Genomic DNA, 18,010 nt, shown 5'->3' on the forward strand with positions numbered 1-18,010 from the left:
TATATTTATGTATCTGCAGTTCTGCATTCGAGTATGCAGTGTTTTCGTGAGAGTGTGTGTTTGTCTATGGTTACGTGTGCGCGTACATGTGTCTGTCTTTCTTTGTGTTTTGTGTGTTTGGGTATGTGTATGTGTGTGTGTGTGTGTGTGTGTGTGTGTGTGTGTGTGTGTGTGTGTGTGTGTGTGTGTGTGTGTGTGTGAACATGTATATGTATACATTAGTGTATGTGAGTGTACTTGTGTGTGAGTGTATATGTGTGTGCATGTGTGTTGTGTGTGTGTGTGTGACTGTACATGCATATTTATATATATGCGTGTGAGTGTATGTACGTTTTAAGTGTGTGAGTGTATGAAAGTGTGTGAGTCTATTTAAGTGTATAGTGTGTGCCTCTATGTAAGTGTATAGTGTGTGAGTCTATTTAAGTGGATAGTGTGCGAGTCTATTTAAGTGTCAATTATGTGAGTGTGTGTAAGTGTAAAGTGTGCAAGTGTATGTACGTGTAAATTGTGTGAGTCTATGTTAGTGTATAGTGGGCGAGTCTATGTAAGTGTATAGTGGGCGAGTCTATGTATGTGTGAATGTACTAGAGGTGGAAGTGATGTGGGACCACAGCATGGAGCTGAGAATGCAGCTTCCTGCTGGGGAAGCTGATTGTTTCTGCTCTTTACTGATAAACGGCCTACTCCCCGCTGTCTAATCCCTCACAGCAACACACACACACACAGAAATGCACGCACACAAGCGCACAAAATAAAAGCAAAATTAACATTTTCTGGGGGTAAATTTGGTAGGAAGGAAATACCTTGGGGCTCTTACACAAAAATGAACACACACACACACACACACACACACACACACACAAACACACACACAAACACACACACAAGAAGTACACAAACAAACACACAAGCAAAAACATACCTACGGACACACACAAAATCGCACACACACGGACGTACACACAAGCACACACATACACATCCAAAAACTCTTAAAACTCTCACTCTCACAAAACACACATCTATACACACAGAGACACGCACACACATACTCACACAGCGAGTCAGTGGGAAAGATAACAGCAGCGGTAATTGCAGATGGAAGCAATTCTGAATAATAATGGAAAAAGATACATAAAAATCACAAGGGTCTTAAGAATTCTCCCCCTGCAAGTTCCTGTATCTGTTGTAAATAACATTATAACGTTTCCCTCTAGGAATACTGTCATGCATGATTCACGTGTGCACACACACAAATAAACACATTGAGAAATGGGAACAAGGGTAACATAGTCCGACTGTTTCTTACCGTGGAGTTGAAACGCAAGTGGCAGATGTTGCAGGAGATAATTTGCTTTTTCTTGAGAGGCTGGGGGACACCAAATGTATGGTTGATCACAGCCTTCTGCACAGGGTCCATCTGAAACACAACACACAAACACAAACACACACACACACATACACACGTTTTGTCACTTTTGGCATTCACACATCTGCACCTAGCTACAACAACTATTTGGGGAAACACACATTCCAAACATGCACAAACAATCCATGCCTGTGCGTGTGTGTGTCCCTTTAAGTTCCCTTTTGAGTGGCAATCGTGGCAAACTAATTTAATGGTAGAAGTGAATTCGGTTCGGTTTCTCTGATTTGATTCCAGAATGGCAACACATGGAAACCACCGGGGAGTGAAGAAGCGGTGAATAAAACAAACCGCTGTCTTCTTCCCCTATGAGCACCATACCAGCTCCTGTTGGAAGAGCCAAGCGCATCCATAACTCCAGCATGTACACACAATCTCCTGTAGCTCCACTGTTAAACAGCCCCCCTACAGACTTATGACCGCAATTCCTATTACCGCAGTCCCATTGTGATTCCAGTAAGCGGGATTGTATGCTAATTATTCATACACCGCGCAGAGAGGGAGCTGGTTATGGCGGTCGACTGAGGGCAGACATTACGGTACAAATGTTGCTTGAACGTTTAGCAAGTTGTCTGTCTTATGCTGGGTACACACTAAAGGATAATTAGACTGATTTTGTGCCCGATTACCCCTTTCGACTCTCTTGATGGTTCTACAAATGTATTTGGCCTGATCATCCTGTGGTGTGGGGTATGTTAAGAGGGCCTTACCTTATCGAAACCACAAATATTCAACATGTTCGTATTAATGATCTGATATCCTGTCGTGTGGAGGGAGCCCGATGACAGCAGTGTATGCAGCAAATTGGATTGCCACATGGGAAAGACGATAGCAAATTGGGAGCTACGCTGACTTAACGCAATGCAAACAATTCAGAGACATCATAACAGAAGCCATAGCGGCAAAAGCAAAAGTGTGGTGGTCTTCTGTAGATTCCTGTTTTTTTAATACCGGGAATCGGTTAGTGTGTGATGTGACCAAAGCAGTTCAATTAATCTATCGTTAGGTGTGTGGTTTCACACGTTTTCTAAATTTGAAAAAATCGTTGAAAGTGTTCCCTGCTATAGAAGACCAAAGAGATTGGGGTCTCTGGTAGTGTGGTTACAAACAGAAGAAGGAGAACGGGAACAACGTGCAATGAGACCAAGGCGTCGTGGCCGTCACACCGCCCTCATCGCATTCCTTAACGACAGCTTGGATCAGCGCAAGGCGCCGCTCCGGCGGTATCACGTCATCGTTTTGGAGGACGTCCCGTTGAGGAGCTGGCAAAGGGCCTATGCAGCATCTCCTCCCCTCCCACAGCCTCCCAACCCTCCCCCTCGGCCCTTCTCCAAAGAGCTGTTCTCCTGGGCGAGCGCTCAGGGGGTCGGGCGGCCACACTAGGCACGTAACCCGATCCAGAGCAGGTGCCGGCGCCCGGGCTGTCCCAACATGGAGGGCTTGGCTGTCCTGAGGTTTGCCAGGCGCTTCAGTGTTCCTGAGACAATAATGGAGCCGGATCCTTCCCCTCCAAACCTCAAGTGATGCCACACGCCACCCACTCAACACACCCCAGCCCTCTCCACAACTAGCACACATCCAGTGGCGTCGAGCGACACGCCTGAGGTCTGGGTTTGTTTGGGATTGTGCTAGGCCAGCTGGGACGACGGGGAACGTAAACACACCTGACACCCAAAGGCGCCACCCTGGAGGTGAGACCTGGGCTCTAGGGCCTTTGGATTCTACACCGCTAGACTCAACGCTAACCTGGAAGCAGACGCTGACCTTTTCCTTTTCACACAAGCCTGGCTGTCTCTCTCTCTCTCTCTCCCCCTCTCTCTCCCTCACTCTCCCTCCTCCAATACTCAGTCCACCATAGGAGGCTATGCCGCACACAACTGGGTGTTTCTTTTTTTTTCAGGGAGCTGAAGAATGTGCCCATTGTCAGACCGCAGCCATCCTCAACAGGGCTGCTATAAAGGCGGCCATTGTCTGGCCCTCTTCACCGCTTATATACCTGAAGCAGCCGTCCTGCTGCGCACACAGCCTGTCCAGAGCCAGGCAGCCAGGCCTGGGATGGGGTTACAGGGGAGGGAGGGAGGGAGAGAGAGAGAGAGAGAGAGAGAGAGAGAGAGAGAGAGAGAGAGAGAGAGAGAGAGAGAGAGAGAGAGAGAGAGAGAGAGAGAGAGAGAGAGAGAGAGAGAGGAGAGAGAGAGGAAGAGGGCGGGGTGAGGGAAAGAGAGAGAGAGGGTTAAGAGGGAGATAATTGGCAGTGAAATATAAAAATGAAAGATTGATTAAGTTACTCCATCCCGACCACTAGCTTTTTTGTGTTGAAATTAAAGAAAAATGTTTATACAAAGATATATATAAAATGTGTTAAATCTTATTTGTATATCTTTTTTTTCTTTTTGTGCTCAGGCAATGTAAATGTACAAAGTGTAATGAGAGCGTACAAAAAAGACGGAATGGAGAGATGGAGACAGATCAAAAGAGGAGAAGATGGAGAGAAAATTAAAGAGAGCCTGAGTGAGGGATGGCCAGAGAGTGGGAGAGGGACCGAGGGGGAGTGATGGAGACAGAGAGGGTGAAATATAAAGTGGGAGAAGACAGAGAGAGAGAGAGAGAGAGAGAGAGAGAGAGAGAGAGAGAGAGAGAGAGAGAGAGAGAGAGAGAGAGAGAGAAATCCAAGCATATACCTAGAGAGAGTGAGCGATGGCAGAGTGAGAGTGAGAGAGCATTGAGCTATGTATGTATAAAAGGACAACAGGGAGACTGGAAGCTATTTAGCTGTGTGAGACAGGTGCATTCATCTCCTCAACATGCACACGTCAAGGGCAACAGCAGCCTTATTGAGAAAGGAGTACCTGGGGCCGACTATCGAACGATGGAGTGTGCGATTAATGCATAGACCATGGGTTTGTGTAGGAGGCTAACAAACTCCCACACAATCTGTGGCAATATTGATCATTCTTTCATTTCCATGCTTCCACGATAGCAAGCAGCAGCCTGACAAACAGTAATGCACGACCACCAGTTATGGACATAGGCACAGTTTGCGGTTTTTCTGGGGGGCTCAATGAACCCCCTAGTTGCCGTGGTCAAAGGGGGAATTTAAATATTATCTATGTTCTTTTAAATACAACAGAACTAATTATGTTATTTAAGGCCTTGCCCTATAATAATAAATTCAAAGGCAATACTAATCGTGAGACCATTTTTGACCATTTGTGATCATTTTCATAAAATATAGATTCTTGCTTGATTCTATGGTACGGTAGCCTGCTTGGGCCATCTCAAATGTGCCCCCATGCCAGGCAAAGAAGATGAGGTTACTCTCTTTTTAGCTCTCCACCACTGCCTTGAAGAAGACTTTTTGACATGATCAAATAATGGTTATACACGGTTTCTGTGCGAACAAAGCAACAACACCAGCTGCTAGTCTCAGAGAAGAAACATCAGTGTAGCAACTGAGTCAAGCACCCGGTGAGAATACCACTGCTGGAATTCTGATTATTCATCTCCTTGTAGACCAAGAATCTGTTGTACACTTGTTGTGGTTATGGACGTCATGGATGTTGGGGGGTGCACACACAGAAGTCCCTGCCGACATGAAAGGCAAATCTTCGAAAATGTTTGAAAGCAAAGGACCCCATTTTCTGGGACGATCTCAATATCTGTCCCTTCGGACGGACAGACTGACCACGAACATTGAGCTAGAGACTGGTTAAAATAATGCCCTCTGAATGTGCTTTTTCATGGTCGTTAGGAAACCCATGACAGGCAATACTGTGGAATCAACTACTGCTTTCCCTTTCCTCACTCTCTCTCTCCCTTTGTCTCTCTCTTGCACACGCACACACGCAGATGCATGTAAACACACCCACCAGCCTACACAAACACAGACACAAACAGACATTACCTTCATTCATTGACTTGTCTGTTTTTATTGTGTCTAGTTATATATATATATATATATATATATATATATATATATATATATATATATATATATAGTTTAGGTTTAGGTACTGAGATCTCTCTCTCTTTCTCTCTGTTTCTCTATTCCGCTCTCTTTTGCTCTCTCTTGAGCTCCTCTCTCTCTGTCTCGCTGTCTCACTCTCTCCCTTACTCTCTGTTTCAAAGGTGTTATGTGTTTTCTGGCTGGAGTGTGATGGCTTATGTTTCATTTACAGAAAGAAGGACTTGAGATAGCTTTACAGAGAGCGAGTGTGAAGCCAAACACACCATGACACTATGGCACTCACGAACACACACGATGGTGTACACAAACACACCCACAAACACACACACACAACACATGCACAAACTAACACACGCATATATACACACACACATTGAAGCATGCACACTCACACATACACACGCATTGAAGAACACACAGACATACACACACACTGTGTAAGAATGATCAAAGAATCAAACAGGCTCGCCCTCTCATTCTCTATCTCTCTCACACACACACACACACACACACACAAACACACAAGGCATACACACACTCCAACAATGGAGGAGTTCTGCTGTGTGAGTAAGTAAAGGATCAAAGGAAATCTTTTCATTCCGGACGCTAAGCAAAGGAGCCAGGTAGCTTTTTTGCTGAAACCATGCAGTTTATTCAACAAAAAGAGAAGAAAGTATGATATTCAAATGGCGGCTTGGAAGATCAGAGAGCAGAGACTGGCTGTGCTTGGAGCCTGACCTCAGTAACCAGATATAACGATCATACATATGGGGAGAATATGGCATAGAAGTGATTCAGGATGAAAAAAACTAAAGACAAACTCAACATCCATTTCTACAAAATACACCTTACAGGACAGCTACAGTTTAATAATAAACTTAATGATGAGTGTTTTTTAGTGGATCAGGTTTCAAACATTTTAAAAACAAGACGATTTCGATTTATGATGCATATCTTAATATACGTTCCCATTTCTGGTTCGTTTTGAGATTGGGGCCACCCCTCAGGGCTAGGCGGTCGGACTGACTCACTGTGTTGAAGTTGGGGAAGAGGCTGAGGGGCGAGGAGCCGTTGAGCCTGAACGGCAGGAAGTGCTTAAGGTCCAGCTGTGGCTGCAGGGCCCGCCCCGGGACGGGCAGGGAGGCCAGGAGAGGGCTGGCCTGGGCCGTGGTACCTGGGAGTGGGAGATGACAGGGATTAAGCTTCGGTACGTTTACATGCACAGAGTAACAAGGTCATGGTCATCATCCAGTTGCGGGTTTAAACATGGTAACGATTGGTTTCACATGGTCACTAAGGAAAACTGGTTGCGGTCGGTTTGGGAATAGACAGGCACTCAAAATCCGAAGATAACATTTGAGGATCCGCGAAAGTCGTAGGGTCGCTAGTGAAGGTGTTGACGATGTTCCAAGAGGTGGAGGGAAAGGTGGTGTGGATGCTTGTGGGGAGGTGGAGTGATGGGGGGGTGGATGTTGTCCTGGAGTCAGTGCGGAGAGTCGTGCCAGCGTCGGCGGTGCTATATGGTAGAGGTGGTCAGGGTGGAGGTTCTAATGGGGGTGGGAATGACGGGGCAGAGGTCAGACAGAGCAGGTGCGGAGTGGCTCAGTGAGCAGGGGGTGGAGCGGGCGGAGCTTAACTCTGATCAATCTATATCACTGTAAAAAGAAAGCCTATAAACACTATCTGTCTAGAAATAACTCGTTTCGTGCACCTGTCAGGGTGTGTAGGTGTGTCTATGTGTGTGTGTCTGCTGAGGGTGAGCCAATTCCCAGGAATAATAATAAAATAAGGTGCTGTGAGTGTGTGTGTGTGTGTGTGTGTGTGTGTGTGTGTGTGTGTGTGTGTGTGTGTGTGTGTGTGTGTGTGTGTGTGTGTGTGTGTGTGTGTGTGTGTGTGTGTGTGTGTGTGTGTGTGTGTGTGCATAACCAGACTCACTGGTGACCCCGCTGAGCACCCCATCAACCCTACCACAAAGATAATCCTTCACAATGCACAACCCCCCCCCGACACACACACACAGACACACACACACACACACTCACAATGGCACACATACATTCACAGGCACCCACACACATCATTTAATTTTAGATTTATTGGCTGAGAGACGAGTGGCTGTGTGAAAGGAAGATGTGAGATATCGGATTTCAAATGGACCAGGGGGATGAAAAGATTTCTAATTTTCTGCCTGGCTGAGTGTCAGAGGGGCCGAGGTGGTCCATAGTACACCCCCTCCCCTCCCTTTACCAGGATCAATCATCAGTGTCATCTCCGGGTCACCATGACCACCCCAATGTTACCCTTGACATAGAGATTGTCTTAACAACAAAAAACGTCTTAATGCACACACACATGCACACACATAAACCCCCACCCGCAGAAACACAAACTGTACATGTGTAAGAATTTAGGCGTTGACGTCAGACACCCCTAGCATGCATCTGGCAGCAGAGGACAACTTGCACTTTGGCTATACAAGAAACGATAAAACACTTGATTACCTGTATCGTCACCCAGCTATCAGGCTACAAATCTCAGGCAACTGCAGACTAGATGTCACAGCCCTTGCTGTGTATATAATAGAGGGAAAGTGAAATAGAATTGTATTGATCACGGAAGGTCCCCCTGAAGGCGTGTTCGGTGGATAACAGAACATAAGACATGCCAGGAACACCGGCAACAGGGGGGAAGGATGTAGAAGGGTGAAGTGGCTGGAGCCATATTATACAACATCTATATATAAAAAATATATAATAATCATGTATACAGGGCTCACACTGAAGCATTTAAAATTCAAATGTCAGCGAGTTCGCATTGCCTATTTTTTGGTAGTAATTATTCTTTTCAATAATAACATAATAGAGGTTACGGAGTGGAGGAGTAAAGTAATGGAATTAAATTGGTGTAAATGTTGGGGTTAACAAAGGATCACCTCAATTTAAATTGGCCCAATTCATGCAATTTATAAATTAAATTAAATGTACCTGACAATGTGACTAAATAACAAACAATTAATCATTCTAACCATTAGTATAAGCTCTGTGTTATACACAACATTGCTCAGTGGTGTCTTTTCTCAATATAGCTAAACTGGCATCAAATCACACCCGGTTTGTCTGTTTTCCGCTGTAGCACGGGGCCCCATGGGGCCAGAGACAGAGAGGGGGCCCCGGGCTCCAGACATGTGCTAAACACTGCTGGGCCTCCACCCCGCGTGGGCCAGCCACTGCTGTCTGACACCCAGAGAGACGCAGCGCAGTCTGGGCACACACGTGGTCCGCATACATTCAGCACCCAGCTCTCTCTCTTTATCGCTCTCTGTCGCTCTCTATTTGTCTCTCTGTCTCTCTTTCTCTGGCCCTATCCCATTTCCGCTCTCTCCGTCTTTGTGGCTATGGCTCTCTCCCATTTCCGCTCGCCCTGTGTCTTTGTCTCTCTGTCACTTTCTCTTTCTTTCTTCTCACAGCCTCATATAATCTCTCTCTCGCTCACTTTCTTTGTATCATAAGCATGAATTGTGCATTTCCACCCAAACGCACACACACACACACGCACACACACCTACACACACACCCCGGTTACATACACACACATGCACACACACGGAACAACAAATGAACAGTTTTACAATCCATTCATAATGCATTGTGTTATGAATCTACTCTATAAGCACGCGGGCTGAAGTGTAGCAGAGTGGAGAAGAATCCTGGGTAGTTATCAGCTGATCGAGCTTACGCACCTTTTCCAGGGCTCCCCAGGCAGCTTATTAACTCTGCTGCTGGGGCTGTTTGTCTCGCTGGGCGATAAGGCTACCAAGTCAACACACCCTGAACACCACCGCAAGATGGAGGAGGAGGAGGGGGAGGAAGAGGGGGAGATGGATGAGGAGATGGAAGAGGAAGGAGCAGGGGGGGAGTGATGTGAGAATCGTGTGTGTGTCTGTGTGTGTGTGTGAGTGATAGACGGATATCACACACATGTACGCACCAGCAACCACAAGAGAGGAGGAGGAGGATGAGGAAGAGGATGATGAGGAGGAGGAGGAAGAAGAGAGGAGTTGGGGACTTCTGAGAATAGTATGTATGTGTGCGTGTGTGTGTGTGTGCGGGATATCTATCCATCACACACACGTGTGCAATCCCATACATACACACACACCTGCCTACGTGACTGTGAAGACAAACAGCCCCCAGATGACATAGAGTGAATGCTTACAAGCACATCTACACAAATTTGCACATCATACACGCATGGACATGCCTGACACATAAGGAGCACATCAAAACAACTAAACTGGGGGTTGTAGGTCTAGACTTTCTTATATGAACCTGTATAACCCTTTCAAACTGTATATGTTTGTAGAACTTATTCTCAGTGTGTAGAAGTGTGTGTGTGTGGGTGCGTGTTTATATGAGTTCAAGGGGAACGGATGGCGCATTTCACCCTGAAGCAATGAATAACCTCTTTCTATCAGAAAAACTCATATTCCGCCCAGTGAGCTGTGTGTATTTGTGTGTGTGTGTGTGTGTGTGTGTGTGTGTGTGTGTGTGTGTGCGTCCGTCTGCATATGTACCGACAGTCTTTTTGTGGTTATTTCCTCAAACCAAACTAGACGTGTCTGCCTCAGATTCCTTCATGCGTCACTTGGAACCTCAAGGTCCAGACAACCAATGGAAGCTGAGGTGAAAGGCCTGAAAACAAAATGGCCGCCATTCCCCTCCCTCCACCTCCTCCTCCTCCTCCTCCTCCTCCTCCTCTTCCTGTCTCCCAGACGACTTTGCCAACAGAGACGGCCGTGTACGACGGTGTGTCCTCGGGCTCCTTTCCACCTCCAGCAAACACAACATTTCCTCACCATCATGACTCACTGATGCCGGTTACACAACCACCCGGTCACATCCCATAGACTCAGCCATGTGTGTTCTTGTGTACGCGCGTGTGTGTGTGTGTGTGTGTGTGTGTACATGTGCGTGTGCGTTGTGCACATGTGTGTCGTACACATGTTTGTGTTCGATAGACATAAGCCACATTACTCTTTTTGTATTTATTTTTAACGTTCACTCAACTGAAAGGCAGATTTCAGTTGGCCTAAACAAATACTGCCTCCCTCCTCTTACTTTGCCTCTTTTTTGTCTTGCGGGCGAAGCAGCCGCTGCTTAAGACTTACTGTAATTCCCCTTGTCAGCGCTCCCGGTCCCCTCTTATACTGTTTGTGACAAATTACCTCGTTCACTTTTAAATTATAGACCACCGCGCCCCCTCCCCCACCCCCCCACACACACACACACACAATCCCCCCACCCAAGCCGCTTCCTCCATTGTTCAGCCTTGATTCTAGCAAACAAAAAAAAAAGAACACAGAAATACCCTCTGAAGCAGAAGAAGAGAAGAAAAGGCAGAGACGAGGTTGTTGATGTGGAGGAGGAAGAGAAAGCAGCCTGGTCTATTTCTGGTCCTGTGCAATTTCCAGGAGTGGTTGGCAGAGCATGGCTGGCTTCTGGGGGGGTTGACTTGGGTCCTGAGGGTTTCCGCCCTTTCACTTGCCAGCGACGTTCATGTCTACAACACAATGTTGTTGTTGCACCCCGTCGCTCCTGCGCTAACTGTTCATTCCTGGGGCTCAAGTGTAAAAAACCCCTGCTAAGGTTTTGTTTGTTCCTACCTGGTCCATCCAAAATCTCACAGGTAAAATCATAATCAGAGAACGAACAATGTTGACTATCCGTCTTCCTTTGTAAGATAGCATGCGTTTGGCAAGAGGACCCTTGAGGGATTTTATTTGAATGCCTTGAAGCAGCACAAAGAGAAATTGCTTGTGTTTGCTTGTGTGTGTGCGTGCATGTGTCATGTCTGCGTGTGCGTGTGTGTGGAGAGTATGTATTGGCATCAGCTTTTTTACGTGAGGACCCTAACAAGGGCTTTACATTTTAAACGTGTAGCCAATCTATTGTTTGTCAAAAAAAGGAGCAAATGCTGGGTTGATGGATGTATTGCAGAGCAAGCGGAAAATATCTAATAGCTCAAAAATGGCAAGCAAAGGTAAATAGGACAGCTGACATGGGCGCTCCAATCTAAGACTCTAAAATAGATCAGCATCTTCCTGCTGCTAATGTGAGTTTGCTGTCTACATGGCAAAACATGACCACATTAACATTTTACTTGTCAGGTAAAATAAAAATAAATCTTTTAAATTATGAATGTATTTATTTATCCATTTCTTAAGCTTATATCCTGCCCTCAATATATCAGTGTAAATACCAAACCCCGGACTAAATAGAAAAATAGAGACCCACTCAACAGAGTTCATTGCTTGCTTGTCGTTGTATGTAACCGATGTCTTCCATCCGCATGTTGCCACTCAAGAGACTAATAGACCGATTAAAAAAAATATGTATAACGTGTTCAGTCAATCCACAAGACAGATGACAACCAAATCTGTTTTGGGGATCGGTTGAGAGCCCTGCTGGCTGGCATAATGTGGTTGGTTTCAGCCATGTTTTGGAGGGGGTGTTCTGCAGTCCCTTCACAGCTGCTCCAAGGCGGCAGCATGCAGCGTCACCATTTGCGGCGTGAGGCGGTCCTCCCACGTCCGTCTTTTGATCTCATTAGCATGCTGTGATAATGACTATCTGCAATGGCTGCAGAGGTCGCCAGGTTCCTGGACCGGGACCAAAGCACTTCACAGCCGGGCCACAAACACAACAGGGTCGTGTGGTGTTTCTCATGCGTCTTGGTGGATTCGAAAGCGTACATCAAAAAGGATATTTAAATAATATTACTGAAACAAAATAAATGTCTGTTTGATTGTGTCTGCATAACCTCTGTGGTCATGTGCACTGAATGTGCACGCAGTCATGATATGTTTACTCATGGTGCATCTGGCACACGGCTTTGTCTGACCTCCCGAACCACTGATCCGGCACACACACAGGCACACACGCACACACGCAAACACACAAACATACAAACACACACACAAACCGGCCTCACAGTACACCATAGGCTGATGGGACCAGATTTGACAAGTAGCATGAAATACCAAAAAGCTTCAAAATCTCTCTCCAAAAATATGAAAGCTGGATTTATTTTAAAATAGGAAATACACAACAACAGAAGCCCTTGAACAGGAGTACCTAATAATCATGGGTAAACACTATTTACATTTCGCCAAAAAGAATTATAATTCTGCTCAGAGCTATATTTAAAATCACTCAGTCCTTGAAGGTCTATTTTGGAAAATAATAAAAACAGTATCATCACCGCTACTTGGTGTTTGAGAACTGTCCCCAGAGAAGGTGATATAAGTTGAGAGAGAGAGAGAGAGAGAGAGAGAGAGAGAGAGAGAGAAAAGGGGGAAGGTACTGTCTGGAGGCAGAGGTAAAGCAGAATAGAAGGCATTCAGAGACAAAAGCGGGCCTAACAGCCTATTATATCTGGCTTGATCCGACCGCACGAGGGGGTACTTTAATGGGAATCATTACAGCATGGACACAACATTAGCCGCTATCAGTTCTAATTAAAGGCCGCTACCTCTGCCTTACAACTGTAGCGATTTTCTGCAAATCTGAGTTTAAAAAAGGGGTAGGATTTGATTAGCAGCAACAGTACCCTGAGATAATGAAGCAATTTAAATGACCCCCACCCAACCCCCAATAGGTTTCTATACAAGCCGTGGTGGTCACAATTAGACATGGCTTTGTTTTGAACTGAATCTCATCACGGCTCATTGTAGAGTGTATGAACCGAATGCATAGACTCAGCCTTTCTGGGAAAATAAGTAATGGAGTCCTCGGGTTCGTTTTTGCTCGACTTCATCGTCGCTGAAGGCCCAGAAAAAAATTATAAATAAATGTAATAAATATATTTATATTTAATAAAATTCCTTCCGTCTCTCTGGCTCACCATGCATATGTGCATTCTGAGAATATTCTTTCTGGGTCAGAGTGTGGCGTGGGCTGCACCACCCTGTGTGTACCGGACTGTGTAAGTTGATGACTACGAATCCCGGTTTTGTGACGGTTTTCATTTTTGCTCTGGCGGCGCAAGAGGCAAGCTATGGGCAAGATACGGTAGATGCAGCAAATGTATATGTATTATAAGGCCGATCGGCGCGGGGAACGCACAAGCCGTCCTTCTCTGATGACAGTTGCAGTTCGCCTTGTTATGTACACACTGCTGCATCCTACCCATCGCTCCCACCGTTAGGGTCTCTGTCAGACTCGTGACGATGGAGAGAGGGAGAAAGAGAGAGAGAGAGAGAGAGAGAGAGAGAGAGAGAGAGAGAGAGAGAGAGAGAGAGAGAGAGAGAGAGAGAGAGAAATGAAGAAAAAAATTAATAAAGGACACATATTACTGCAATGTCATGAGAAACACATATGACATGTAAGGGATTGCGTATTGTGTTGACATCCGGTGAGCTGTTGTCCCTCCGACTACGGAAACGCCACTTCTGATCTATTACTTTGTGTGAGCTGTTAGATATAGAATCAACTGATTGCGAGATCTGGTGTAAAAAAAAGGGTCAAGATGAGGTAATCAGTCCCTAATCACATGGCGGTGGCTGGCGAAGGAGGTTCTCCTTACAGATCCCTTCACAGTGACTAGGCGTTGGCCAGGGTTCCATCCAACACAATCAAGTGTTTGTCTCCCTCCTCCTTCTTCCTCCTCTTTGGAAATGATGAGTGAGAGGCACGCTCCACGCAGTCTGATTACACAGGTGACTAACAGCACGGTCCGACATGAATGCAGAAATACACCTGTCTTTAGAAGAGAGAGTGAGAGGCGGAAAGAGGGAGAGGGGGAAAGAGGGAGGGAGAGATACAGAGAGAGAGAGAGAGAGAGAGAGAGAGAGAGAGAGAGAGCGAGCGCATAACTTAGAAAAAAGAAAATAAACAGGCTTGAGCCATCTATGTCCCTGCAAACTGTACTTGGGTCGCAGACATACGGGGATGCATGCCACTTGTGGTCATCACATGGCTCTCCATTAACAGAATGAACTATGATGGAAACACTGGCCAGGAAAAGGATTGAGTGGCATGGGATTAGCACTAGGAAAATGGGAAATATTTGACTTTGGCTTACGATAGTTCACAGGGCCATTACCAATCCTCTCCAATATAGCCACTGAAAAACAAGGGACAAGAGTGGATTTGGAGGAAGATCAGAGCTCAGCTAGTCCGTCACTGTGTGGACAAAAGGTGTGCAGCTAAATCAGAAGCCGATGAATAAAATATAAACTGACACAGCAGGTTACAGAAAATCAATACACAAGGCCGCTGGCCTCAGCAGCACCAGTTACCTTATCACAAAAGGCGCCTACGTGCCTTCAATTATGATATAGGCTTCAGAGATTGATAAACCACAAGGGTAAAGCGAAAAAAGTCAATTCAGTTGTCGGTGTTGGAATGGGGCCCGGAAAATAGGCCAATATATTTTTTATACACGATACAACGATCTAACCATATATAGTAAAATATCTATAATATATGTTCAACATATATAATTTATTAAATGTTCAAATATATTGTTCTAATTAAACAGAGCTATATCATGTAATAAATAAATCCATGCAAACATGAACCCCACCAAAAAAGTTTTTTCAACTGGATAATTTAACCTCTGACCCCCAGAATCAACAATCTCAGAAGCGGGGTTCTCATCGGAGGAAGTACCGTGTTGCCAGGGCCAGCAGGCCGAGACGCCCCCCTCCTCTATAATGAGTTCTGTCAGCCGCCATAACCCCCCCCCAAAACCGGAGAAGAGCCAAGGCCCATCTGTCAAGCAGAGACCATCAGCCCCCAGCCATCCACGAACAAATTGCTCAGCCCTCACTGCGACCCCCCAAACACCCCCCAAACACCCCCCCCCCCCGACACACACACACACACACACACGCACTCCCGGCTGTCTCCAGCACTCCCCACTATCCTTCAACACTCCCCAATACACACACACACATACACACACTCTGCATGAGGCCACGCGAGACAGCCGGGGCACAGGGTGGGTTGGGAGTCTGGGACAGATAGATAGATGAAGGGAGAGGACAGAGGTTGCTTGTAGTCGTACGCAAGGAGCTGGCGTACCACGTCCCTCTATGCAGATCACCGTTTGAGAGCTCTGTATCCAGGACCGTGACGGCGTGATCAAACATAAAAAAGACTGTGTGTGTGTGTGTGTGTGTGTGTGTGTGTGTGTGTGTGTGTGTGTGTGTGTGTGTGTGTGTGTGTGTGTGGGCACTTTCTGTCAGAGCCCGAGGGTTGGAATCTTTAATAAGTAGCCTGAACTTTTTTCCCCTCATTGGCCTCCCATTGGCTTTGAAAGATAGCGACATCTGTCGTGCTAGCGCCTCCGGTTATTCCTAAATTAGCTGCGACAATATGGGGGTAAAGTTTTGAAGACCCTTAAAAATGATCAGAGGGCAGGGTAGAACACATTGAACACATCCGTCTGTGGCCATAACCTAGATTTTATTTTTTTTCCCCGCCCTTTGCCATTCGCTGTTACCGGGGGTAACCCGACTAATTTGGGATATTACTGCACCTGAGCACCTTAACCAGTGGAGGGAGGGATGAGGCCAGTGTGGGCAGCGGAGGGGAGGGGAGGGGAAGCAAGCCGCCAAAGTGTGGTGCAACAGTGCTACATTTGCTACATCCCTGAACAAAAAGTACTCAGAAATCACTGACCAGAACAATGTGTTTGTGTGTTCCTCTAAAAAATTGCATCCTCATTTCCTACTCACCCTTACAGTTCCCAGCTCAAATCACACATTGTCGTGATGATGTGAATTTCTGTTCTGTCTTTGGACAGAAGCTGCTCTTATTGGATATGTCAATAGATTAATGACTGTTGTATTAAAGAGGTATTAAACGTGACACAGACCAGGTGACAATGATAATAACATCCATAAATATCAAGTTTACAGAGCACCAGAGTTGCTAACTTTGATTGCTAATTATAATCTGATTAGCATGGTGGGCTAGCAGCCCGGGTTGGCTCGCACGAGAAGAGGATCAGCTGTGGAGGAGAATAAGTGAGCGACAAAATTTGCCTGATCATTTTATCTGCAGAACTGGCAGGTTCAGAGTCGCTGACATCCCAGATCCATCTCATAGAACACAGACATAATCCAAACCATTATGATAACACACAGGAGACTGGAAAAATAAGTTCCTTTTGATCTGTGCATGCAATAAATATTTAAAATTAACATCTCCCTAATTTCCTCTGCACGATGTCAGCTGTGTAAGAACAGCGGAGGTGACGACGTTATACCGGATGATTTGTTTAAATAGAAGACCATATCCACAGTGTATTCTAGCATGAGAACTTTCCCGTTTATTTATGCAAGCACAATGCCCTCCCATTTGCTCACAGAGGATATGAAACTCATTGTAATAAAATGAATTGTTATGCAAAATAACTCTTCTTAGCTACCTAGTTTTCCCAATGACCAGCTTTCACCTGCTGGTTGCCTCTATTCCAGCTGTGTCCCTTTCAACCACCAAGACTTTTAATTCCTTGTCTGTCGTGCTCATCGTGGTTTTCATTTCCTTTGTTTTCGACTGTTCTATTAACACATCTCATTTAAATTCCACTCCTGGGTCTATGCGGCGATCCAATTAAAACGCCCAAACGGAAATTCTTGCTGCTGCTAGGACTGCTGAGAAACAAGCAATGCATTTGTGTTCTGTTTAAAGTCTTCACTGTAGGCTCAGAGTTGGATGTGTTTGGCAGATATCGTTTATTGGAAATCAGATGTCTGCAAAGTTGGAACACAACAAGAGAGGGACATAATGCAGATGTTAGGGTGTATTGAGTGTACAATGCAAAGGCAGCCCTCAGCAGCAACCAGCTGTGAGTTTCCTCATAGTGGTGATTAGGGGCCCTAATCCCCACTGTTACATCCTAATTTAGGGTGTAATGGTTCCCTCAAAAAAAATGTACAGTAGGGGTGAAACACACAATTTGTGCCAGTTCGAGACAGATTGAAATACGATGGAGAAAAACATTCTGCCGATTTTGGAGTCTACACCATATGAATGATATAAACAGTGATATACTTTATATGAGCAGAAGTTTTAGACTTTATTATGCACACAACCGCTAACATTGACGCAGCGAGAGTAAGCAGTTACCTTACCAACCTTATTATCATGTAAGTCTTGGAAAACTGGGATTCCGTGTGGACGAATGCGAGGTCAGTGATAAATCAGCGACCACAAAGCACATTACTTATACTAGCAGGAGAATATCAAACACATTGAGCCATTTATCGCAAAACCATCCAAATACTATTTAGTACACAGGCTAAATAAATCTAAACAACAAATAACTAACAGCCTTCAGTCAAGATTATTCAACCAACTTAGATCGATACAAGGAAATCACCAAAGACTTGGAAGGGTTTAAGATTTACAGCCATATCCCGAAGCTGAAGACATAGTATTAAAATACATGGTTAAGATTAATTTATGATTTTAGAAAACGATTCCTTCTAGTATCGTTTTTTTTAATAATAAATGATTTGGTGCAATCAATCACTGGTCTGGCCTTGGGAAATGAATGAGGTACTTTGACCAAACTGAATGGTAATTGTTTCAAATCAGCCTCATACTTCA

The 18,010-nt window shown here is 45.3% G+C and overlaps 1 protein-coding gene across 1 annotated transcript in view; it reads right to left on the reverse strand.

Annotated features, from left to right (window-relative positions):
• znf385c (zinc finger protein 385C) overlaps window positions 1–18,010 on the reverse strand; it is a 122,703-nt gene that overhangs the window by 18,542 nt on the left and 86,151 nt on the right. The window contains exons 3-5 of the mRNA XM_079746277.1: window positions 6,422–6,564; window positions 3,423–3,476; window positions 1,310–1,420 (exon numbers count right to left, since the gene is read on the reverse strand). Coding sequence (XP_079602403.1) covers window positions 1,310–1,420; window positions 3,423–3,476; window positions 6,422–6,564 — 308 coding nt within the window. The remainder of the gene's footprint in view (window positions 1–1,309; window positions 1,421–3,422; window positions 3,477–6,421; window positions 6,565–18,010) is intronic.

The sequence above is a fragment of the Pollachius pollachius genome (genome assembly GCF_949987615.1).
Source record: "Pollachius pollachius genome assembly, chromosome: 11".
Classification (NCBI taxonomy): Eukaryota; Metazoa; Chordata; class Actinopteri; order Gadiformes; family Gadidae; genus Pollachius; species Pollachius pollachius.